Source organism: Salmo salar, chromosome ssa11, assembly GCF_905237065.1.
Source record: "Salmo salar chromosome ssa11, Ssal_v3.1, whole genome shotgun sequence".
NCBI lineage: Eukaryota > Metazoa > Chordata > Actinopteri > Salmoniformes > Salmonidae > Salmo > Salmo salar.
In genome coordinates, this window is record NC_059452.1 from 76,452,126 (window position 1) to 76,476,682 (window position 24,557).

Below are 24,557 nucleotides of genomic sequence, written 5' to 3' on the forward strand. Positions count from 1 at the left end.
ATTTAAGCAACGCAATCACTTTCAACAAGAGCTTTTCTCCAATTATTTTCTTTCAAGGGCAGGAATCTGGAGGAATTGAGGGCAAAGGAAGAAAAGAAAGTAAGTCAGTAAGTAGTAAGTAAGCTGTTGCAAGCATATGGATGGACTAAAAGAGTGTACTACTTACTCCATCGGTTCACTAAGCTATTCATATGCATCTTGTGAGGGGTGGACAGGAGGGGTGCACAGTCAGGCCCACAGTGTGTGTAGACACAAGCAAGAGCAGCAGAAGTGAGTGCCTTTGTCCAGCAGCTGAGAGAGACCAGACCACATACATTATGAACACAAAGCGAACAGACAGGGACAACGCAACTAAAGGTGATTAAACATGCAAACAAGTGTCACTGACATACCACAAGATACACATGAAACATTCCACTATTGGTGATAAAACTATTATTGCACTTTCAGTGGGCTACTTGTGTAATCTGGATGACATAGGGACCTATAAGAGAGCACCTGTTGCATGTTTCAGCGCTTATTCGTGCATGATCACGTTACGGGTATCTTTATGTTTCAAACTAGTAAACTACGCATTACTTGCCATAAAAATGTATTCTATTTTAGGATGGTAGGCTTAATAAATGTGTCAATGATGCAATTAACAGCTGATTTATATTACGTAACATTTATAATTTTATTGAGATATGATATCATTCTAAACCTCACCTATCAATCGAAGGTGTAGACACCTTACTACTTACTGCGGCAAACTGTTGTATATTTCAGCGTTTTCTTCAATGAACTTCCCTGGCTGCGTCGTAGATGAAAATTGATATTTCCCATAGAGGTTGCGCCAGTTCTGCAACACGTTTAGCGCGTTCATGCGAGTGTCTCACAAACAGAGTAAACAATGCCTCAATCCCAATCAGTCACCGTCGGTTTCAGTTGTTGTGCAGAAACAAAACCCAAGCAGGTTGATGAAATCAGATTAAATGCATGCCTTATCTGTTGCCTCCCTGCAATTACATGACACACTGCCCTTCAACCGGTCACTCGTTAAAAAGTGAGACCAATGACAGCGTTGCCCAGTAGTGGCTTTCCCTCCCTCCCACACCACAGACAGCTGCCACTGCTGCCGCAATGGGAAACTTTGGTATTCTAAAGAACCGTTTGTTCTCATAACCTTTTCACTTCTGTGTTCTGTAAAGCAAGTCTAGATGACCTCCCAAAATGTTAACCCGGCAATAACTGAACCATTCTTTATTTATTAAATAACATCCCTATTCCACATATTAAACTAATTCACCATAGATATAAACCAGCTGCAAGCAAACTTGTTGAATACAACTCTTATAATACCTTCACCTATTAGGCTTATAAGTATTATTTCAGCTATAGGCATGTATTTTTGACCGAGGCAGTGAATATGCAGAGTCCATATTGTATCATGAAATGGCACAGGATGCACTCTGGTGGTCATTTTGAGTAACATAAATTGATGTTCATACAGTATGGCCATTACCTATGATGGCCTGAAAACGTGTGAACCAACTGCTTCAACAATACCCTACAGCAAAATACCCAACAATAAATGTGACAGAGACAGGACACATTGCAGAAAGTTAACTGTCATTTACTCATAATGAACTGGATAATATAGATTCAATCATTATGAGCTCTTGTTTTGTGAGAAGCTCTGTTATGCTATGACAATTCAATGGTATTTTTAATAGTATGTTGGCATGCATTTGGGTAGAGGCACCAAAGCTCTCACTACAATGGATGGCATTATTCTACAGTACATTGTGTGATATGGACAGTAAAGGTAATCCTAGCCCTTTCAATAATATTGGGCAAAGACTGAAACAAAAAGCGAAGATTAAATATATGTATAAATACAAATACAGAATTCTGTGGGTTGCATTTAATTCAGCCCTGTAGTCAAACCCAACCTCTTCTTTGATATAATGAAGGGGAGGGGAGCACTTTGATGTGGAGTGATAAAATAAGTTGTAATTTAAATGTTCTTCCCTCGTCGGCTCAGGGATTCAAACTAGCAACCTTTCGGTTACAGGCCCAGCGCTCGAACCGCCGCTTCTGATCTGGACTGAGGTCATAGTCAGTATCTTCTCCTTCATTTTAATATTCCGTAATATTATTCCTGAACATTTTACACAAGATGGTGAGATCTCCAAACAGGTACTGCCATAGTAAGCGGTCAGCTACTGTATACAGAGACCTCAATTAGATACTGTACCATCTAACAACACAGTATACATGACAGACCAATGACAGGGTCGAGCGTTGCACCACAGAGTGACATTTCGTATGCATAGTAAGTAATAAGTCTTAAAAAACACACAACATACAATTCAGATTGTTTTTAACATACAGCAGTGACATGCAAGAAATGTTCACCCCCCCCCCAAAAAATGTGTACCTTTGTCATATATTCAACACGTTGGTGCTGAAAAAAATCTGTATGTTGGAAGCATTAATTGTTGAATTAATGTCGTTTCAATGATATACTATGGAACCAAACATGTCCAGTGACTGTAGCTATCCATACACAAACACTGTCTAACAACGTGCAAAAAAAGGCAAGAGGTAAACATTTAAAAAAAAAAACATGCCACAAGACAACTAGGGAGATCATTCGACCGCTTAGACATGGAAAGAGTTGCAACCCAGTGGCAATGTCTGATTTCTACTAGCACGTTTGTATCTTACCATATCTGATGACAACTTTATCTATGTCAAATGAATTCCAACATTTCCATAACAGATATGCCATGCATAGATTTGTACAAGAGGTCTGCAGCCACACTATATGCCTGGGAGTGAAATGAATTTGTAAGAGAAAATAATTCATATAATTTCACAATGACATTGCAATAGAAATAATCACTTGTTTTAAAGGTGTTTGCTATTCGTTTACAAAATACACAATTGATTTTCTTTTTGGTGTCCTGAAAATGAGATGTTTAAAAACCACACCCGTCAATCTATTACCATGTAAAAAGCTTAAAGAAACAAACATGCCACAAACACATTATTTTGACTTGAGCTTCAACATTGTATCATCCCCTTGACCCGCTGCACGTTTGAGAAGTAAACACGTTAGAAAACACGTCGTTTTTAAAAAGCTCTTTACCAGTTGTAGTAACTGGGAGACATTGTACAACAAACCATTAGTGAGGACTGAATGAATCAAAGAAAGAGATTATGCATCAATAACTAATTCTATGAACGTGCAACTTATGTAGCGTATACAATGGGTGTATTGGGAAGGAAACAAACTCACATGCATACTATGAACGTAGCAAAGCTTCTTTTTCTCTATCTTTCGTTTCAATAAACCTCTCCTGTTTATCGTTACAAAACTGTCCAAATTAATGATGAGTGGTCCAGACAATCATAGTCAAGTAACTTGCTCTACTAATATGTGTCCCCAAACACACTCTCCCGTCCCCCATACCCCTGCAGTAAACATCAGAGCCTTTTCAAACGGAGGAGAGGCTGGAGAAACACATGTACCTAGGCTAATACAGACCTTTATATCAGAAGCCTGAGACAGAGCATGCTATGACTAGAAACATGAGCATGCATTACAGATGGGTGTTAGTGAGTGACAGTCAGGAGGGAGCTTTCACCAAAAGGGTGTTCAGGCCCCCGTCACATCCCTAGAACAGTCCTGTCCACCTCCGCAAAAGACATTAGTGGCTTCAACCAACATAATTCGCTAGCATGCCTCCACCCTCGCGCTGAGAAACCACACCGCATCAGGAAAGAGCCTCATCTTCGCCCACCAAGGGCAGGTCCATACTTCTCATGCCCTCCCCGCTCTCTTGTTTCCTAGGAAACAAACCGGAGGAGCAGAATTCAATACAGCCATCAGTGCTAAGTAGCTGTGTCAATTCTATCACTGTAGAGATACAGCTAGTTAACCTCAGTTTAGCTGGGAAACTCAGCGGAACCATTCGCTTGTTAGCGACATAACTGGAGAGATTGCACAGAGAGGGAACTTAGCAAGCTGTTAGTTGAACATTCAGGTCAGAGATTAAAAAAAACATCAAAGTAGTTCACTGGTATGTCCTTGGGAGGGAGGAGGGTATTGTGATGCTGCATGCGGAGGAATCAGTGACCCATTTTTTAAATACAGATATTCGGCCAAATTTAAAATCAGGGTTTTCACAGGAAAAGTGTTTAGGCTGCAGTTCTATAAGTGCTTGGCCAAGGATGAGATTGATTCATTCTAATTATGCTGACTTGCCGGTTTCTGCTCTGCACATTGCTGTACAGTTCACACTTGGCCAGAAACACCTTAGATTGCACTTGGTCGTAAGGGAACACCATGTCACCCCAGTTGGGGATCAGCAAGAGGTTCCCAGACATGGTTTCAAGTAGAGGTCGACCGATTAATCGGAATGGCCGATTAATTAGGGCTGATTTCAAATTTTCATAACAATCGGTAATTGGCATTTTTGGACACCGATCATGGCCGATTACATTGCACTCCACGAGGAGACTGCGTGGCAGGCTGACTACCTGTTATGCGAGTGCAGCAAGGAGCCAAGGTAAGCTGCTAGCTAGCATTAAACGTATCTTATAAAAAAATCTATCTTAACATAATCACTAGTTAACTACACATGGTTGATGATATTACTAGTTTATCTAGCTTGTCCTGCGTTGCATATAATCGATGCGGTGCATGTTAATTTATCATTGAAGCATAGCCTACTTTGCCAACCGGGTGATTTAACCTGTTGGGGCTAGGGGGCAGTATTTGCACGGCCGGATAAAAAAAACATACCCGATTTAAACTGGTTACTACTCTTGCCCAGAACCGGAATATGCATATAATTAGTCAATTTTGATAGAAAACACTCTAAAGTTTCTAAAACTGTTTGAATGGCGTCTGTGAGTATAACAGAACTCATATGGCAGGCCAAAACCTGAGAAGATTCCATACAGGAAGTGCCCTGTCTGACAATTTGTTTTCCTTCTGTTGCATCTCTATCGAAAATACTGCATCTCTGCTGTAACGTGACATTTTCTAAGGCTTCCATTGGCTCTCAGAAGGCGCCAGAAAGTGGAATGAGATGTCTGCAGTCTCTGGTCGAAGTCCACAGCTCTGTTTGTTACTGGTCAGGCTGGGGACAGTGACACTGGAGATGCGCGTTCATGAGAATTCTCCATTTTGTTCTTTCAGCCTTTGAATGAATACAACGTCGCCCGGTTGGAATATTATCGCTATTTTACAAGAAAAATCGCATAAAAATTGATTTTAAACAGCGTTTGACATGCTTCGAAGTACGGTAATGGAATATTTTGAATTTCTTTGTCACGAAATGCGCTCGCGCGTCACCCTTCGGATAGTTACCTGAACGCATGAACAAAATGGCGGTATTTGGATATAACTATGGATTATTTGGAACCAAAACAACATTTGTTGTTGAAGTAGAAGTCCTGGGAGTGCATTCTGACGAAGAACAGCAAAGGTAATCCAATTTTTCTTATAGTAAATCTGAGTTTGGTGAGGGCCAAACTTGGTGGGTGTCAAATTAGCTAGCCGTGATGGCCGGGCTATGTACTCAGAATATTGCAAAATGTGCTTTCGCCGAAAAGCTATTTTAAAATCTGACACCGCAATTGCATAAAGGAGTTCTGTATCTATAATTCTTAAAATAATTGTTATGTATTTTGTGAACGTTAATCGTGAGTAATTTAGTAAATTCACCGGAAGTTTTCGGTGGGTATGCTAGTTCTGAACATCACATGCTAATGTAAAAAGCTGTTTTTTTATATAAATATTGACTTGATTGAACAAAACATGCATATATTGTATAACATAATGTCCTAGGAGTGTCATCTGATGAAGATCATCAAAGGTTAGTGCTGCATTTAGCTGTGGTTTTGGTTTTTGTGACATATATACTTGCTTTGAAAATGGCTGTGTGATTATTTTTGGCAGGGTACTCTCCTGACATAATCTAATGTTTTGCTTTCACTGTAAAGCCTTTTTGAAATCGGACAATGTGGTTAGATTAACGAGAGTCTTGTCTTTAAAATGGTGTAAAATAGTCATATGTTTGAGAAATTGAAGTTATAGCATTTTTGAGGTATTTGTATTTCGCGCCACGCGATTCCACTGGCTGTTGACTAGGGAGGTTAATCAGAGAGGCAACAAAGAGACCAAAGATAACCCTGAAGGAGCTGCAAAGCTCCACAGCAGAGATTGGAGTATCTCTGCTGTTTGGTGTTCGCCAAAAGGCATGTGGGAGACTCGCCAAACATATGGAAGAAGGTACTCTGGTCAGATGAGACTAAAATTGAGCTTTTTGGCCATCAAGGAAAACGCTATGTCTGTCACAAACCCAACACCTCGCATCACCACGAGAACACCATCCCCACAGTGAAGCATGGTGGTGGCAGCATCATGCTGTGGGGATGTTTTTCCATCGACAGGGACTGGGAAAGTGGTCAGAATTGAAGGATGGCGATAAATACAGGGAAATTCTTGAGGGAAACCTGTTTCAGTCTTCCAGAGATTTAAGACTGGGATGGAGGTTCACCTTCCAGCGTCCCACCTTGCCCAGGGAGGTTAAGAAGCGCATTCGCGAAAAAAGCACTGTTGTTGCACCAATGTGTACCTAACCATAAACATCAACGCCTTTCTTAAAATCAATACACAAGTATATATTTTTAAACCTGCATATTTAGTTAATATTGCCTGCTAACATGAATTTCTTTTAACTAGGGAAATTGTGTCACTTCTCTTGCGTTCTGTGCAACAGAGTCAGGGTATATGCAGCAGTTTGGGCCGCCTGGCTCGTTGCGAACTGTGAAGACTATTTCTTCCTAACAAAGACAGCCAACTTCACCAAACGGGGGATGATTTAACAAAAGCGCATTTGCGAAAAAAGCACAATCGTTGCACGAATGTACCTAACCATAAACATCAATGCCTTTCTTAAAATCAATACACAGAAGTATATATTTTTAAACCTGCATATTTAGTTAAAAGAAATTCATGTTAACAGGCAATATTAAACTAGGGAAATTGTGTCACTTCTCTTGCGTTCATTGCACGCAGAGTCGGTATATGCAACAGTTTGGGCCGCCTGGCTCGTTGCGAACTAATTTGCCAGAATTTTACGTAATTATGACATAACATTGAAGGTTGTGCAATGTAACAGGAATATTTAGACTTATGGATGCCACCCGTTAGATAAAATACGGAACGGTTCCGTATTTCACTGAAAGAATAAATGTTCTATTTTCGAAATGATAGTTTCCGGATTTGACCATATTAATGATCTAAGGCTCGTATTTCTGTATGTTATTATGTTATAATTAAGTCTATGATTTGATATTTGATAGAGCAGTCTGACTGAGCGGTGGTAGGCAGCAGCAGGCTCGTAAGCATTCATTCAAACAGCACTTTCGTGCGTTTGCCAGCAGCTCTTCGCAATGCTTCAAGCATTGTGCTGTTTATGACTTCAAGCCTATCAACTCCCAAGATTAGGCTGGTGTAACCGATGTGAAATGGCTAGCTAGTTAGCGGGGTGCGCGCTAATAGCGTTTCAAACGTCACTCGCTCTGAGACTTGGAGTAGTTGTTCCCCTTGCTCTGCAAGGGCCGCGGCTTTTGTGGAGCGATGGGTAATGATGCTTCGAGGGTGGCTGTTGTCGATGTGTTCCTGGTTCGAGCCCAGGAAGGGGCGAGGAGAGGGACGGAAGCTATACTGTTACACTGGCAAGAACATCCAATAGTCAAAGGTATGTGAAATACAAATGGTATAGAGAGAAATAGTCCTATAATTCCTACAATAACCTCAACCTAAAACTTCTTACCTGGGAATATTGAAGACTCATGTTAAAAGGAACCACCAGCTTTCATATGTTCTCATGTTCTGAGCAAGGAACTTAAACGTTAGCTTTTTTACATGGCACATATTGCACTTTTACTTTCTTCTCCAAAACATTGTTTTTGCATTATTTAAACCAAATGGAACATGTTTCATTATTTATTTGAGGCTAAATTGATTTGATTGATATATTAAGTTTTAAAAAAAGTGTTCATTCAGTATTGTTGTAATTGTCATTAATACAAATACATGTTTTTTTTTTTTTTTTTATTATAAATCGGCCGATTAACCGGTATCGGCTTTTCCGGGGTCCTCCAATAATCGGTATCGGCGTTGAAAAATCATAATCGGTCGACCTCTAGTTTCAAGTACCCCTGTGTATTGGCTATAATTATTCCCTTAACTGCATGTTGATCTGCTACACAGGAGAACTTGACGACGAACACCACTCATGCCTATGGACTTGTGAGTTTCATACCACTTGAATAGTACTGAGATAGATAGGCAGGCAAGGCAGTGGCAGGCCCATTGTCCTTTACCTTCTTTGGTTACTATGAATGTAGCAGTATCTCACATTGCCCGCTCTCCCTTTGCTGGCGGGCAGGAGGGAGGGGGGGGACAGATTAAGAGGTTGCTACAGCAAGCACAGACAAGTATATCACAAGTAAATCTTATCACCACCTACGTGACATCCTACTATCATTTAATGACAATTAAGAATCAATTTTGCAAGAAAAGAATAGTTAGCCATGTACAAAAGAACCCCCAACACTGAGCTTTTCTATTGCAATATGAAGCTACATTACATTATTAAGTGATTTTAGGGATGCACATTTCTGGAAACTTTCTTAAAATTGCCAGGTTTTCTAGAAATGTTCCAGAAATAAGTAGAAAATCCAGAATCCTACATCCAGGATTTTGGGAAAACCTGAGAAAAATACAGATATTTTGCAACCCTCGCTGCTTAGAAAATATGTTTCATCCACTGACTAGAGAGCAGCGTAAAAGGCCTAAGCGAGGGGGACTTACGTGAGCATGTGTCCTGGTGCAGACAGACCGGTGCCTCGGTCTTCGGTTCTCTGACGGCCCCAGTCAAAGGGGTTCCCAAAGGAGCGCTTCCTCAGCATGGTCCTCACCAGGATCTACAGAGACAGAGAGACATTTGAATGGGCTGGAATGACACCAGTCACAGAGCAGAGTGGCTATGAGCAGATTCATTCATTCACTTTTTCTGGTCAAACAGTCTTTTATTAGTTACAACACTTCATATCAAGTTGCCCTTGTGGTGTAATTACTTTAGAACTTCTTTGTAACCAGTGTAACTACCCCGCTGTACAACAGTAATTGTCGATGAAACAATCAAAGCCCCTGTTTTGGTAAAAAGCTGAGGGACAGGCCTGGAGAAATATAACCCCTCTTTAATTCATAAACAGATATATGGATATCAAAATGATAGTTTTAACCATGTTTTGAGGCTGTGCAGTGTTCGTTTACATTTACGATGCTTACAAACATTGGAGCAAAACAAGCTTATATTCTGGGTTCTGATGGGGTACGACAGTTGAACTAAGCTCATGAGGCATTTCTAAGTTACATTCTTCAAGAATCAAATGACCATATATCATTCATTAATAAGTCCAAAAAAACGGAAGTATCAACTACAGATTCTAGCTATGAAGGCAGTGCAGCGTGGCCTGTGTGTGTCCTCCTCCCACCACTCACCACAGTGGCCAGGCTGGGGATGTGTTTGACAGAGTTCTCCACCTCCTCCTCGGTCACCTCGATCAGCATGCAGCAGTTATCATCCTCCAGAGGGAGGGGCTCCGCTCCTTGCCGCGTCACCCACGGGTGCACCTGGAGGGAGCAGAGAGGCCCAACGTGATGCAGCCACACACACTAAATGCATTACAAACACACACACACACAAATCACTAAGAAGCCCGACCTTAATCTGCGGTACTGATATCCTGGTTTCTGGATTCTTGTCAAGCATCTTCAGTAGCAGATCTTTCAGATCGTCAGATAAGTCTGAACTGTAGGGGTCACAACAAGCGTTAGGGGTCCTTCATTAACCATGGATCGTATCCCTCCCAATAGAGTTGAATGGAGAACTCACTGCTCTGGCACCTCCACTGGCTGAGTCTTGATCTTCTGATGAAGACTGATGATGCGTTCATCCATAAAGGGACACTGTCGACAGGAGTCACATTCAAATGAGAAACGCGTCAGGTGAAACATGTTCCGTATCGGTCATAAGGCTGAACTATTGCATTATGCAGCTGTGGATTGTAATAACATATAGAGCACGGTAGGAGGAGAGGTTTACCACTCCGAACACGAAACAGTACAGCGTCACTCCCATGGCCCAAACATCCAATGCCTAGAAGAAGAAACAGAATTCACTTAAAAACCCACATAATTTCCTCATAACAGCTGCCCTTAAGGAATTTCAGAGAGGAAATAGATCATATTTCATTCCCAAAGAGCCTTCCAGGGGGTGAGAGAAGCTCATTCACCTTGCCGGAGAAGTTCTTCCTGGTCTCGGAGAGGGTCTCGGGGGCGAGGAAGGCGGGCGTGCCTACCGTGCTGGTCAGGAGGGCGTCGGCCCCCTCGAACTGGTTACTGACCCCGAAGTCAGCGATCTTAATGTGACCGTCCTCCCCGACCAGGAGGTTAGAGGGCTTGATGTCCCGGTGGATGATCCTCTGGTAATGCACTGGACAACAACAGCACAGTGTTATTAGTCATTTAGCAGACGTTCTCACGGTAACGAGGCATACATTTTACTACTTTTCATTTCTCCTTCTGTAACCAGCGCCACTGTGCTGCTAAACGGTATGGCTTCCTTCACAGTCCCTGTCCATAGCACGGCTCCAACTAGTGACCCTCTGCCCGCAAACACATGACCGCCTGCTTGTTGTTCTTACTGTGCTACTTTTGATTATGACTTTTTATTTTAGCCTACTTGGTAAATATTTTCTTCTTCTTGAACTGCACCGTTGGTTAAGGGCTTGTAAGTAAGCATTTCACGGTAAAGTCTACACTTGTTGTATTCGGCGCATGTGGCAAATCAAGTTTGATTTGACAACCTACTAAGCATTTGCGCCACTGAAAAGGATCTGATTCAGTGGCACCATTTTAAGCTGTGGGTGAGTTGTTCCGGTGCCATCTCAATCTGCTACAAACACACCTCTGTATAACACCTCCTGAAGATACAGGGAAATGAGGATTCTTTGTGTTAAAGTGAAGGGGGGGGGCGTGTCTGAGTAGTTGTATGTGGGAGAGGAAGAGAGGTTTGAGTGCTGCTTGTAGTATCCTTACAGTGCATCTCTCTCCCTCCATCTCTCCGTTTGTACTGCTCCGGTAGAAGACAGAGCTTGTGGTGAGCCTGGGTGTGTCCCGAATGGCACCCTATGCCCTATATAGTGCACTACTTTGACCAGAGCCCCATGTAGGAAATAGGGTGCCACTTAGGATGCACCCTGTGCTTGAGTGCAATAATGCCACTGAAAGTCATTGTGATTATGTGCATTGGGGAAAGGAGGCAGTGAGTGGCTGAAGAGCGGAAGAGTAGCTAATCAGAAGAAGACCATTGTGCTCTCCCAAATGTTTGGTGGGTGCGTAAAACCCGTCATTTCAGACAAGCAAAAAAGGTGTGATGGGTCCACACTCAAAAAGAGGTCGCAAGAAGCTTGCTTCATTTGTATTATTTTCACTGCATCAGGGATCGCGTACACAGATGTTTCGGCTTTGCAGCCAGGGTGTGGGTGCAAATCTTTATTCATTCACAGCAGCATTTATAGGGAACACAGGCAAGCTACCGGTGTGCAGCAGCAAAGAGAGGGAGAGCACAGACAGTATTGTGATTAGAGAAGAGAATCCACTCACAGAACTCAATCCCCCTGACCAGGTCTTGGAAGTAGAACCGAGCCTGGTCCTCATTCAGCGGCTTGTCCGTGGGCAACTCCTCCATCACAGCCCTGTGAACGAGCGACACACACACAGACACAGCGAGAGAGCAGTAAATTGAGCGTCAGTGCTTAACGAGATTGAGCTCACTCCAGCTTATACTGATTACAGTAACAAGAGGATCGACTCACCCCTTTTTGACCAGCTCGAACACTGTAAACAGAACAGAGAGGCCGTCGGTACTACATCATCAACGCTTTAGCTAGTTAATTATCACGATTAAAATGATCACATCTGTGAGTGGGTCTGATTAGGAAGTGAGTGGGACGTGTGTATCTCACACCTCATAACGATCAGTCGTAACGATGTTGAACAGTGACTGTGTAACGTGAACTGAAGGATATCTATTGGTGGGTGTGTGTATGCGTTGCCAAGCGGAGAATCAGGCCAATCTTACCCATGTACAGATGGTCCTCACCAGGGTCGTCAAGAACCTGGCAGGAGAAGAGAGGGGCGCAGGTTTAGAGGAGCACACATACTAGACCGACGGCACACTACAACACTAGCAGTCTGTTGTAAACGCAAATCCACTTGCAATCACTGACAGTGCCACGATGCCAACGAGCACTCACAATAATATTGTATAACAGTTTTGACAAAACAATTGAAGCAGGGAGGTTCCTGTTTCATGAAAATAACACTGAACTCAAAACAGTGACACAGTGTGTTACAAATGTATTATGCATTGGCAATACACAACAGCTTGAGTTAAAGAGGACAAACACCATCCAGACTGTAGAGCCTCACCTCCACCAGCTTCACTACATTGGGATGGTCCAGCTTTTTTAGGATGGCAATCTCCTGGTAGACCCGTTCCAGTGGTCCTTTTGGCTGAGGGGGGCCTTCGGGGACTGCTTTGGCTCCGCGGGGGGGTGGTCTCCCTACAAGAAGGAGGGGGGAGAGGGGAGGGAGGGGAGAAAGTGTAGTGGCCTTGTTAGTGTACAGCAGCGGTCACCAACCAGTCGATCGCGATCGACTAGTCGATCTCCAAGGCATTCCTAGTCGATCACCAAACATTTCTGTAAGAAAAACAACAACAATAAAGCCTTGCGTTCCTATTTATTTTTTGGCGCTGTTGATGGTAGGTGCACTTGATTCAGCAGTCCTAGCACCGGAAAGGCAAAGTGTTCCCATTTTGAACCATTTCATGTGTCTGAACGTAGAACTCCGCCTACCCGGCAGGCCCAGAGAGCAAATCAAGTGCACCTACAGGCCTACAGCTGGCCAATCAGATAGCTCAGATCACTGTGTTTGCACAGTTCCCTCGAGCCATAGACTGTAAAAAGAAACTTCGAACACACAGCAAAGTTGACACTGAGAGACTTCAAAACCATGACTGGAGAGAGTCAACGAATACAGCAAAGCACTGATGAGTAAGTTCATGTTTAAGTCATTATTCAGCACTGTCAACACTTTGTTCAAAACTTTTATGAGCCATAAAATGTGCATTCTCCCTACTTCCACTCACGCTGCAACCAGCACTGCAGCCGTATGAACGAGTACAGCAAAGTGTTCCCATAAGTTTGCATTGTTATTATTAGCGGCTTGTCAACTTTTTTATATTGAGTAATATTATTCTCAGTGGAGGGATATATTCTCAGTGGAGGGAGGGAGAGAGGAGGGACGGGGAGTCGGGTGAGAGGCAGCCTCACCGCTGCTCCCTCCCCTCAGACTGACCATCAGTCCAGTAAAATGAAATAAAAAGCCAATTATATTGCTCACTCAGCTGTGCATTATCATGATCATATATCTACATTTTTTTTAATATAATTTCAAAATGGTCTGAGAAGAACATTGGCAGGGTAATTCAAGCATAGCCAACACGCGGTGATGTAGCCTACTACAAACCTCATCGCCACAAAACTGTTTTCAATAGGCACATGTTTTTTTTTTATCTGAGCGGTAGATCTTGGCTTGCATCTTGACTCAGAAAAAGGTTGGTGACCACTGGTCTACAGCAGCAAAGTCTCACTGTACTGTCCTAGAATAGTCTATCTACTCCCTGCTGGGTTGACCATATGCCTCAGGCTCAGTACTTACGTGGGAAACCTGCCTGCCTCATCAGCCTCTTCTTGGACAGCACTTTCATCGCCTGGAGGGAGAGAGGGAGGAGGAGAGAGAGGGAGCAGAGAGAGAGAGAGGTCTGACATCAAAGTATGGAGAGATGTACAGTAAAGGGGATTGTAGTTACATGCTACAAACCTGTGCACATCGCAGGAGGTTGGTGGCACCTTAATTGGGGAGGACGGGCTTGTGGTAATGGCTGGAGCAAAAATAGAACTGCTTGGCCATAATGACCATCGTTATGTTTGGAGGAAAAAGGGGGAGGCTTACAAGCCGAAGAACAACATCTCAACCGTGAAGCACAGGAGTGGCAGCATCATGTTGTGGGGGTGCTTTGCTGCAGGAGGGGCAGAACTGAAAAGGCGTGTGCGAGCAAGGAGGCCTACAAATCTGACTCAGTTACACAAGCTCAGGAGGAATGGGCCAAAATTCACCCAACTTATTGTGGGAAGCGTGTGGAAGGCTACCCGAAACGTTTGACCCAAGTTAAACAATTTAAAGGCAATGCTACCAAATACTAATTGAGTGTATGTAAACTTCTGACCCACTGGGAATGTGATGAAAGAAATAAAAGCTGAAATAAATCATTATCTCAAATATTATTCTGACATTTCACATTCTTAAAATAAAGTGGTGATCCTCACTGACCTAAGACAGGGAATATTTACTAGTATTAAATGTTAGGAATTGTGAAAAACTGAGTTTAAATGTATTTGGCTAAGATGTATGTAAACTTCTGACTTCAACTGTACATGCTAAAATCGCCACTGTGTGTGTGTGTGTGTGTGTGTGTGTGTGTGTGTGTGTGTGTGTGTGTGTGTGTTTGTTTGTGTAAGATGGCCAGCAGGACTCACGTAATAAGTGTTGTTGTCTTCATTGTAGGCCAGCTTGACAACACCATAGGAGCCCTTGTCAGAGAACAGGAGAGCACAGGCAGTGTGACATTCAGTAGCTGTCAATCATCCACACAAATAAAAACCTACAGTACACACTCAAAAGAACACCCACCCACACACACACACACACAATAGCTCTCCCAAGCTGACCCACCGGAAATGTGTGGGCCGAGTACTCTCAATGAGAACCAGCTGCTTCAAATCAAGTACAGTAAAATGTAAATCTACCCACCCCCCTTCCACCACACACACACACACACACACACACACACACACACACACACACGTACACGCACACAGACAGCAGGCAGAACTCTCTCCAACTTCACCCATCCTGAGGCTCCCATTGTCTACTGCTTCACACAGAACAGACCCACTCTGCCCAAGGAGAGGAGAGGGGACTAGGGCTATTTATAACAGCCTCTCATCCTCCTCTAACTCTCCCTAGGCCAGGGATTTTAGGGAATTTGAAATGAGGACAAGGCTGGCAGGGAGAAGTGAGAATGACGGCAACCGTGTCCTTAATGATCCTCCCGACTTTTTAAACACGCACAGTAAGCCATAGATAGAGAAATGGTGAAGTGCTTTGAGGAGCCACGAAAGTACCTTTCCGATTTCATCTTTCAGCTTGTACTGGTTGAGCTGCACGCAGTCCTTTGAGAGAGAGAGAGACAGAGAGAGAGAGAGACAGAGAGACGAGAGAGAGAGAAGCTGACGTCTTTGCGTGACTAATGCATTTTTCTTGGTCTGCCAGAACCACACGAGGTGTCGAATTAGGAGAACCAACAATCCATGTAAAAGCAATGTGTTCACTAACAAAACCTTCCTTTTTGTTTCAACTTGGAAAACAAACTACCAGAAGTCAGCATGACTAAACATTAAAAAAATATATAAGCCTGTACCATACATGAGTAATGGAATCTGCTAGTTTTTTATCCTGTAAAGTCTAGGGGTGTTCAGGGAGCAGGGAAACAGCCTAGCAAGCAGAGAGATCATGGCTGCATTCCAAACGTGTAAAAGACACACCTTCTCCCCTCAGCCCTCAGATTAAGTGGACACTTCTGATGACGTATCATGACGTATGATGAGTTGACACTTGCAGTGCGAGGGAGGAATGAATTCATTTTAAATGGACCGCCCTTGCCCAGGAAATTCTTCACTCGTCCCACGGTTGTGTTTTTCAGTCATCGTGGAACCCCCGGTAGCTACTGTGTGTGCTTTGTATGCGCTACAGTCAATTATGATTGAATTTCATATCGTGGCTAGAAGACAACAAACACATCCACAGGCATCGAATACTAGCCAGCCGACGATATCAGGTAAATCGAAAATGACAACGTATAAGTGTGACGTCAGGGAAAGTTGTATGCGCTAGCTAACGTTTCCAAAAGCTTTTACGAGACGTGTTTGTGCCGTCATGTGCATTAGTAGCACAATTTCTAACTTATTTACATTTGTTTTTACTTCCACTTGTATGTTGACTTCTCCATATTGATGTTGGTTTTACGTGTTGAATGACTTTTCTTAGCGGATGTACAATCATGGCAAATTGAATTTTGGGGCGTTTCAGGCCCCGGAGTGAAAATAAATGTACACTCTAACACAAACGAGGGCTGAGGGGCTTTCGTTGCCAACTTTTCTTGCTTGGCTAATTGTTTGGACCGATGGCAAAGATGGACGCAGGGATTCCCCCAAGGACCATAAGGTGAGGGTTAGTAGAGGAGGGTGTGCCTTTTAAGTGTGTGGAATGCAGCCCATGTCTGCATCCCAAATAGCAGGGCCCATAGGGCTCGGGTCAAAAGTAGTGCACTATGCAGGGAATAGGGTGCCATTTGGGACACAGCCCATCTCTACAGGGAGCCTACTGGACTACGCTTCTGAGATCTACTGGGGAGTGAGCTGGCATCTACTAACACCATAGACCTTACCTTCACATATGCTCAACCTTTATACCAGTATGCTGCTTCATTTACCACTGGAGACAAATGCACAAGTTCAGCTGATGTGTGTTCATAGAGTTTGGCTAACACAAAATGGTGTTTTATTCCAAAGACCGTCGGGGGGGGTTAAAAGGCAGAAGGGCTGTGGCGGCGTTGCCTACCTGTAGGTCAGTGATGGAGACGCGGTGAGACTCCACGGTGGGTCTACGGGGCAGCCGGGGGGAGGAGTGGGGCGAGGTGATGGGCGAGTAGGGCAGCGAGGGGTAGATGTAGCGCCCGTTGGGGGACGACGCCGTCTGGGAGCGCTCCTGCAGGGACAGCTTCCGGTCTGACAGATTTAGTCTTCCTCTGTGCCCCTGGGGCTCAGGGGACAGGGCCTCGGGGCTGCCCACAGAGTGGGACAGCAGGTCGCAGGAGTGGGTTCTGAAGGGGGGCGCACCGGGCTCAGGGGTCTCGGAGCACTCCATGTCCTCCACCTCATCACCCCCCTTGGGCTCGTACTCGGTCACCACGATGAGGGACTCCATGTAGTCTGGCACGGGGCGGGGGTTCATCTTCGGGGCGGGGCAGCTGCACAGTAGGTCAGGCAGGGGCTGTGTGTGAGTGTGTGTGGGCAGGGAGGCATGGCCGCAGGGCGACGGGGGCTCAGCAGAGGGCCAGGAGGAAACACATGGAAACATGACAACGACTGTTCCCAGAGCCTGTATGTCGCTGCTCCATCAGTGGTCTACATCAGGAGAGCAGAGCACTAGAAGCAAAAACACAAAATAAAAATGATATTTCACTTTCCAACACTGAGGACTTGATGAACAATGAAAAAGCCTAAAGGTCAGACATTTTAGTTATCATTTACAACACAGGTCTGTAGACAGACACAGACATTTTAATTATCATTTACAACACAGGTCTGTAGACAGACATAGAGCCTTGGTCCTGACCTTGCTCATTGGCAAAATAGCAAAACTGTATGTTGCTCTGGATAAGAGCGCCTGCTAAATGTAACTCAAATGTAAATGTAAGATGAGCCAGACACACTTGGAATTCCAACCTGCAACATTATCTTAGCTCTTTCAACTGAAAATGAGTTGCGGTGCCAACAAACAAATCCTAACAAGATGAGCAAAAACATTGTTCAGAACCAAATCAACCTACAGCTGTTTGAACTTAGGCTAGGCAACGTTACTAGCATACTGCTTCTCCATGTGCTAACAACTTCAAACAGGGCAGGAATCAGTAACAACTTCTCAGAATGGTTGGACTCCCAAAGTCTCTATAGGGGGTTAGGTTATCTATTCTAGCCAAACATGGTTGTTTACCTCTACCTCAAGTACACCCCCCTGTTCACAACCCAATCTGGGTCCATTATCTGTTCTGATGTTGACTCTGCCAGTCAAGGGTGGTAAAGACGGAGCGGTTTCTCTCGGCAGGTTGATTCCTGACATGGTGCTGAGGGGATTGGAGCTCAGTGTGTGCGTACATAGACTGAAATCAAAGCAGACAGGAAAAAATATACTCATCCCCCAGCCAAGTTCACAACAAGGAGAAGGTGTGTGGGAAGAGACGCCCCATCCAGGTGGCCTTGACTCTACTCTTTCCCCCCCCCTTGCCTCCACACTGTCTATCTCTTCTATACATCCCTCCCTCCCTCTTTCTTTACCACCAGTCTTCTGGGAGTGAATTGCTTATGCTCTCTCCTGAACTCTGGCTTTCACATTTTCTCTATTGATACAACTCCCTATAGCTGCCTCTGTATAATCTCTGTCTTCTGTGTCTCTCCTGCTCTGCCTCACACCACTTCTATCCACCCCCTCCCTGTCCCCTCAATCACGTCTCCCACTCAGTTTGGAGTGGGTGCTCGTGGCTTGTGTTGTCGAAGCCTATGTAGAGGCTCTGTGTAGCCTTTCTCCCTGTTGGTACCTGCTGTACCTCACCAATGACCCCTACCTCATTACATCTCCTACTAAACACCAGGGTTGGGGTCAATTCCATTTCAATTCCGGGTCAATTCAGAAAGTAAACCAAACCCCAATTCCAATTAAAAAACATTGAAGAAAATGTGAATTTCAGTGTACTTCCTGAATTGAAATTGACCCCAACTTCTCCAGCCTCTTCCCTCAGCTTTTTACCGACCGAAACAGTGGCGGAGAGAACACTTTGTTATTGTTTCAACTGCTTATTTCACTGTGAGTAACTTTATAAGGTGATTATTGTTTTTTATATTGCGTGACGCAGCAACAAAATGTTTAATCATGGGCCGGTGCCAACAACTGAAAAAGTTAGTGGCCCCAGTGTTGCCAGGGGAAAACAGGCTGGAGCAGTGATTCTTGTGTGTTTATCTTTTGAAGAAGAGAGACATTTCCAGAACATGACGTGGAACCCTTGGGAATCTTCCTCTGTCATTCGTTACCAAGTAACAACACAATAACACTATCAAACAGGGGCCAGTTTCAACAGAGAATAAACAACAAAGTGCCCCATCATTATTTTCAGAGCAGAGCACTGTACCCTCCCATGTTGACTAAACTAAACTGTGACTTATTTGTCCTGTGCAACCTATGTGAATATCACAAGAATATTCTTGCAACATCCCAGACAACTACCATAAGTTAATTTAAAGAACTTAGACCAGGTGTTCTGTCAACATTATAAGAATGTCCTGTGCAACCTAACATCATATAAATGGCATCACAACAAGCGCTGCACATTTTAGGGAATATTCAGAGGTGGAAACTTTCCGTGGGAATTAATGGGATTATATTAAAATGAATATTAATACCATTTAAATGTAGATGTTTTTCGCATTGGATATATTTACCATATCATATGGAGACAGAAACATAAACCTTTTACCTTATAAGTAGACATCATTTCAAATGATTAAATCCTTCCAATAGAAATAAAAAAAAAACTATTTAGTCACGAATTGAACTTTAATTAAATGAGTTGACTCTTCACATGGGATGATTTCACTTAACAACAAAAGAAAGGGAATATTGAATGATCCCCAATGATCCATCACATCTCTCAAAAACGGTTTCAACATACATCTGTAAAATGATTGTCTAGAAACCAAAGCTTTGGTTGTCTTCCTCTCAGGCTTCCATGTCTTCTACCTGGACCTCCTCAATGTCCACCTCTTGAACATCAGACTCTGAGGCCTCATCTTCACTGTCACTTTCCAACCTTGTTGAGGATGGCTCGTTGTCTGGCTCAAAGAGGCTCAAATTTGCCCGGATTGCCACCAATTTTTCAACTCTTATATTGGTCATCCTGTTGCGTGCTTTGGTGTGTGTGTTCCCAAACAAGGACCAGTTGCGCTCTGAGGCGGCTGATGTTGGTGGGATTTGGAGGATGATGGAGGCAACAGGGGAAAGAGCCTCAGATCCACAAAGTCCCTTCTACCAGGTGGCTGATGAGATATGTTGGCACGACTGCCATATTGCATCTCCATCCCAAAGCCCTTGCTTGGAATTGTACTTTGCCAGACTGCCAAGAACCTTGTTCTCATCCAGGCCAAGGTGGCGAGACACAGTAGTGATGACACCATAGGCCTTGTTGATCTCCAGACAGGATGCTCTTGCCAGCATACTTGGGGTCCAACATACACTGCGGCGTGTATGGGCTTCAGGCAGAAGTCTTCATGCTTTTTGATGTATTTCAGAACTGCAATTTCCTCTGGTTGGAGCAACAGTGAAGTGGGCAGGGCAGTACGGATTTCTTCTCTTACATCTGCAAGCAGAGTCTGAACATCAGACAGGATGGCATTGTCTCCCTCAATCCGTGCAATGGCTACTGCTATAGGTTTCAGGAGTTTCAGGCTGCTTACCACTCTCTCCCAAAGTACATCATCCAGGAGGATCCTCTTGATGGGGCTGTCCATATCGGCAGACTGTGATATGGCCATTTCTTGGAGAGACTCCTTCCCCTCCAGGAGACTGTCAAACATGATGACAACACCACCCCAACGGGTGTTGCTGGGCAGCTTCAATGTGGTGATCTCATTCTTCTCACTTTGCTTGGTGAGGTAGATTGCTGCTATAACTTGATGAGCCTTCACATACCTAACCATTTCCTTGGCTCTCTTGTAGAGTGTATCCATTGTTTTCAGTGCCACAACATCATTGAGGAGCAGATTCAATGCATGAGCAGCACAGCCAATGGGTGTGATGTGAGGGTAAAACTCCTTCACTTTAGACCAGGCAGCCTTCATGTTCACAGCATTGTCTGTCACCAGTGCAAATACCTTCTGTGGTCCAACCAAGGTCATTGATGACTGCCTTCAGCTCATCTGCAATGTAGAGACCTGTGTGTCTGTTGTCCCTTGTGTCTGTGCTCCTGTAGAATACTGGTTGAGGGGTGGAGATGTAGTTAATTATTCATTTCCCACGAACATTCGACCACCCATCAGAGACGATTGCAATACAGTCTGCTTTCTCTATGATTTGCTTGACCTGCACTTGAACTCTGTTGAACTCTGCATCCAGCAAATGAGTAGATCAACCATGTCTGGTTGGAGGGGTGTATGCTGGGTGAATAACAATCAGAAATCTCTTCCAATAAACATTACCTGTGAGCATCAGAGGTGAACCAGTTGCATACACAGCTCGAGCAAGACATTCATCAGCATTTCTCTGACTGCGTTCCTCCATTGAGTCAAAAAAGCATCTGATTCCAGGAGGACCATGAGCTGTTGCTATCGATAAGGTGTCTGATACATCATTTTCACCTCGAATAGAAGTAGAGGGACTTTTGTCAGAGGTTGCTTGTTGTGAGCGCTGAGGGAACTTTATGCACTTGGCCAGATGATTCTTTATCTTTGTTGCATTCTTCACATATGATTTGGCACAGTATTTGCAAATGTACACAGCTTTTCCTTCTACATCAGCTGCAGTGAAATGTCTCCACACATCAGATAGTGCCTGTAGCATTTTCATGTAAAGATTACAAAAGAAAAGAGTAAAAAAAATAATATATACAATTCCATGTACAGATAAATAGTTAAGCAGTTAGATTAAGATAAATATTTAAAAATGAAACATGTATGGAAACAGCAGGCTCAAGCAAGCTAAAACCCACATGGTAGCAAAAACTAACTAGCAGAGACTGTTAACAAGTTAGAAATGATTTAAACACACGTTGTTGAAGGCTACTATTTACTCGTTAACAAAAAAAGAATGTACGTCATATAAAATATATTGACCCCACCCAGTATTGTAATCAAAACTTACCAGAAAGCATGTAGTCCCCTGCTCAGACAGTGTAGTAGTGTGGGCTCAATAGCATCTCATTAGTGTGCAAGATCTTGAGAATCAGCTGTACATGTGATGGAAAAATGTACTGTGCATGCAGAGGGTTGCAATTCCATTGAATTGGGGATAGTTTAACCAAAATATGCCACAAGACCTAGAATTGCCTTAAGGTTATCCCTCAAAAAAGGTTCACTGTTATAAGCTAACTTCTGATGAATTTAAGAAAGGTTCCAGGGCTCAACTTCCTATGGAACATTTCCCACCCTTTGCAACCCTAATCACAACTGAGCATATTTAGTGTTTTGGGAACCTCTCTCTTTTAATGTACCCACACTGTTCCCACAAAAGCCTGATTTAGCTTGAGGAGAGAAGAGAAACTTGGTGAGAAGTGACCCAAGATGTAGGCCTAGCTAGCCTGCCTAACCCAGTGTCTGAACCTATAATAGAATCTGAGGGCACTACCCGTGACCTACTTTGATCTCAGATGGGTCTTGACCTGTTTCTCGGCATCTATTTCCACTTGCTTGAGATGCTAATGCACACAGTCAGTGATTGAGAAATTCACACACACACACACACACACACACAGTAGCAAGATCACTTATTTACACATTGTCACTTTTTGTCAAGGCAGCTATAATGGAGTCCATGGCAGGCAAAGACAGACAACTTACTGCCTTGCTCCTAGAGATCTGAGGCTAAAGCCGTTCAACTTCTGTGATCCCTCACTATGGTGGATCGCTGAAGAAGCAGCTTGTTTCCAGCCCTGGAAACAAACAGATGCTGCTCTGAGGTAAACAACACAATGGCATCTGGAGCAGAGGAGTATTCTAAGCATCATTAGAGATCAACCCTGTCACTGATCTGTAGATAGTCCGAGACCAGATGAGCCTGTGAATGGCAAAACGAGTCTCCTCTCTCAAGCAGACTACAGCTGCTGTACTGTACTATTGATGCAGAGGCCTCAATGGGACTGAAGGTGCCGATTATTAGGCCCATTTGGTATACATTTGACCAAACAGAGATGCTGCAAGCGTGCACGTGGAAAGTTCGGTATCATGATGATTTGACCGTAGCTGCCATGACTTATCGATATGGTCAGTCCTCAATTGAATAGATAGTAATTTGCATCAATGTCAATGTTATTCTGCAAAGCCACAATTATTATCGTCGGTAACCAGATGTTTCCGATGGCCTGTACATACACAAAACATATAGGACCCCAGCCGCGTGACGGGCGGGGGCACGTCATTTAGCACATCAAAACAATCAGTAGACGCAAACTAAAGGTTAATTCCATGACATTTCTTAGATAAAGTAAATCCAGTTTGCAGGTTAAAATGTTCATGGCCGGATAGAGAATGTCCTGGGCGCGAGACAAGGGCGATGAATATCGCAAAAGCATACACACTCGGAACATCAAAAGCGCCCTGGAAGGTTCACATTCATAACAGTTTACATTAAACTAGCAAGCTACAGCATAAAATATGTATCGCTAGCTAGATTGCAAACCTAAACGAAGATTAGTGGGTGCAACGCTCACGCTTTGTAAAAACAATCTCTCGGCCACAAACGTGACGCACGGTAGAAATAACGTTACCATCTAATCGTTGATGTAAAACTTACCTTTTCATGTGCAATTATGAACTAAGGGCGTTCCGTATGGTAGCCACCTGACTGTATGAAACAGCGTTGATGTTGCTGGTGAAATATCTAGCTACATGAAGAAAGTGAACGACGCATCGTGATAGGTGGCGAGCATTCTCTGAAGAACCAATCCAGCTGGGCAGACACCGTGTGGCCAGCGGGTGAAACGCTGTAGGTTGTGGACCATATGCTGGACGCTCTGACAGTTACGTTTTATTTATCCCTCCCTGAATATTCACAAAAGGAAAAATAGATATTCGGCCCTAATTGTCGGAAGCATAGCTAAAACACTAAGTTTGCATGGCATTGGCCTTTCTTGGCATAGTAGCATAATGTAGCCTTGATTCATTCTGTCTCCACCATGTGGTGCAAAAACGATATTTCACGACCAAGAAAACCAGGTAAAATAATGGCCAAAAAGTATTTGCATTGCACATCACAATCACTCAAGAGTCCACACAGTCGTGAAGGCATGACAAAGCCGCTGCCCCTTCAGAATGTTCTACAGCACCATTGAGAGCATCTTGACTGGCTGCATCCCCGCTTGGTATGGCAACTGCTTGGCATCCAACCACAAGACAATAGAGGGCAGTACATCCAGGAGCTCTATACCAGGCGGTGTCAGAGGAAGGACCTAAAAATTGTCAGACTCCAGCCCCCCAAAATCACAGTGTTCACTCTGGTACCGCACAGCAAGCCTGGAACCAACAGGACCCTAAACAGCTTCTACCGCCCCATAACTGCTAATTAGTTAACCGGACTATCTGAATTGACCCTTCACATACACTGCTGCTACTATTTATTAGCAATCCTGTTAGTTACTTCATCCCTACCTATATGTACTTAATTACCTTGTACCCCTGCACAGCAACTCAGTACTGGCACCCCACGTATATAGTCAAGTTACTCATTGTGTATTTATTCCTCATGTTATTATTTC

The 24,557-nt window shown here is 43.7% G+C and overlaps 2 protein-coding genes across 8 annotated transcripts in view; both read right to left on the reverse strand.

Annotated features, from left to right (window-relative positions):
- The window catches only part of LOC106563119 (dual specificity testis-specific protein kinase 2), a 33,448-nt gene extending 32,128 nt beyond the window's left edge, over nt 1-1,320 (reverse strand). For 2 of the 5 annotated variants that reach the window (XM_014128349.2, XM_014128348.2), the window contains exons 1-2: nt 744-1,320; nt 167-291 (exon numbers count right to left, since the gene is read on the reverse strand). In XM_014128349.2, the coding sequence (XP_013983824.1) occupies nt 167-291; nt 744-865 (247 nt within the window). In that variant the 5' untranslated portion in view covers nt 866-1,320. Of the gene's footprint in view, nt 1-166; nt 292-708 lie in introns of all 5 variants that reach the window. The other 3 variants (XM_045689942.1, XM_014128350.2, XM_045689943.1) reach the window with 3 other exon arrangements.
- Nucleotides 1,321-1,599: 279 nt separating this feature from the next.
- Nucleotides 1,600-24,536, reverse strand: LOC106563118 (calcium/calmodulin-dependent protein kinase kinase 2). 3 transcript variants are annotated; one of them, XM_014128344.2, is made up of 18 exons: nt 23,597-24,536; nt 22,645-22,736; nt 16,883-17,469; nt 15,388-15,435; nt 14,740-14,793; nt 13,862-13,913; nt 12,569-12,702; nt 12,219-12,255; nt 11,953-11,974; nt 11,741-11,832; nt 10,369-10,568; nt 10,179-10,232; nt 9,969-10,042; nt 9,798-9,885; nt 9,575-9,706; nt 8,882-8,994; nt 8,392-8,445; nt 1,600-3,837 (listed from the first exon to the last, which is right to left on the reverse strand). In XM_014128344.2, exons 3-18 carry the CDS (start codon nt 17,399-17,401, stop codon nt 3,765-3,767), a joined length of 1,746 nt encoding a protein of 581 aa, XP_013983819.2. In that variant the 5' UTR covers nt 17,402-17,469; nt 22,645-22,736; nt 23,597-24,536; the 3' UTR covers nt 1,600-3,764. The 3 variants fall into 3 exon arrangements, with proteins under 3 accessions (XP_013983819.2, XP_013983820.2, XP_013983822.2); XM_014128345.2 differs by lacking the exon at nt 22,645-22,736; XM_014128347.2 differs by lacking the exon at nt 8,392-8,445.
- Nucleotides 24,537-24,557: the final 21 nt, after the last annotated feature.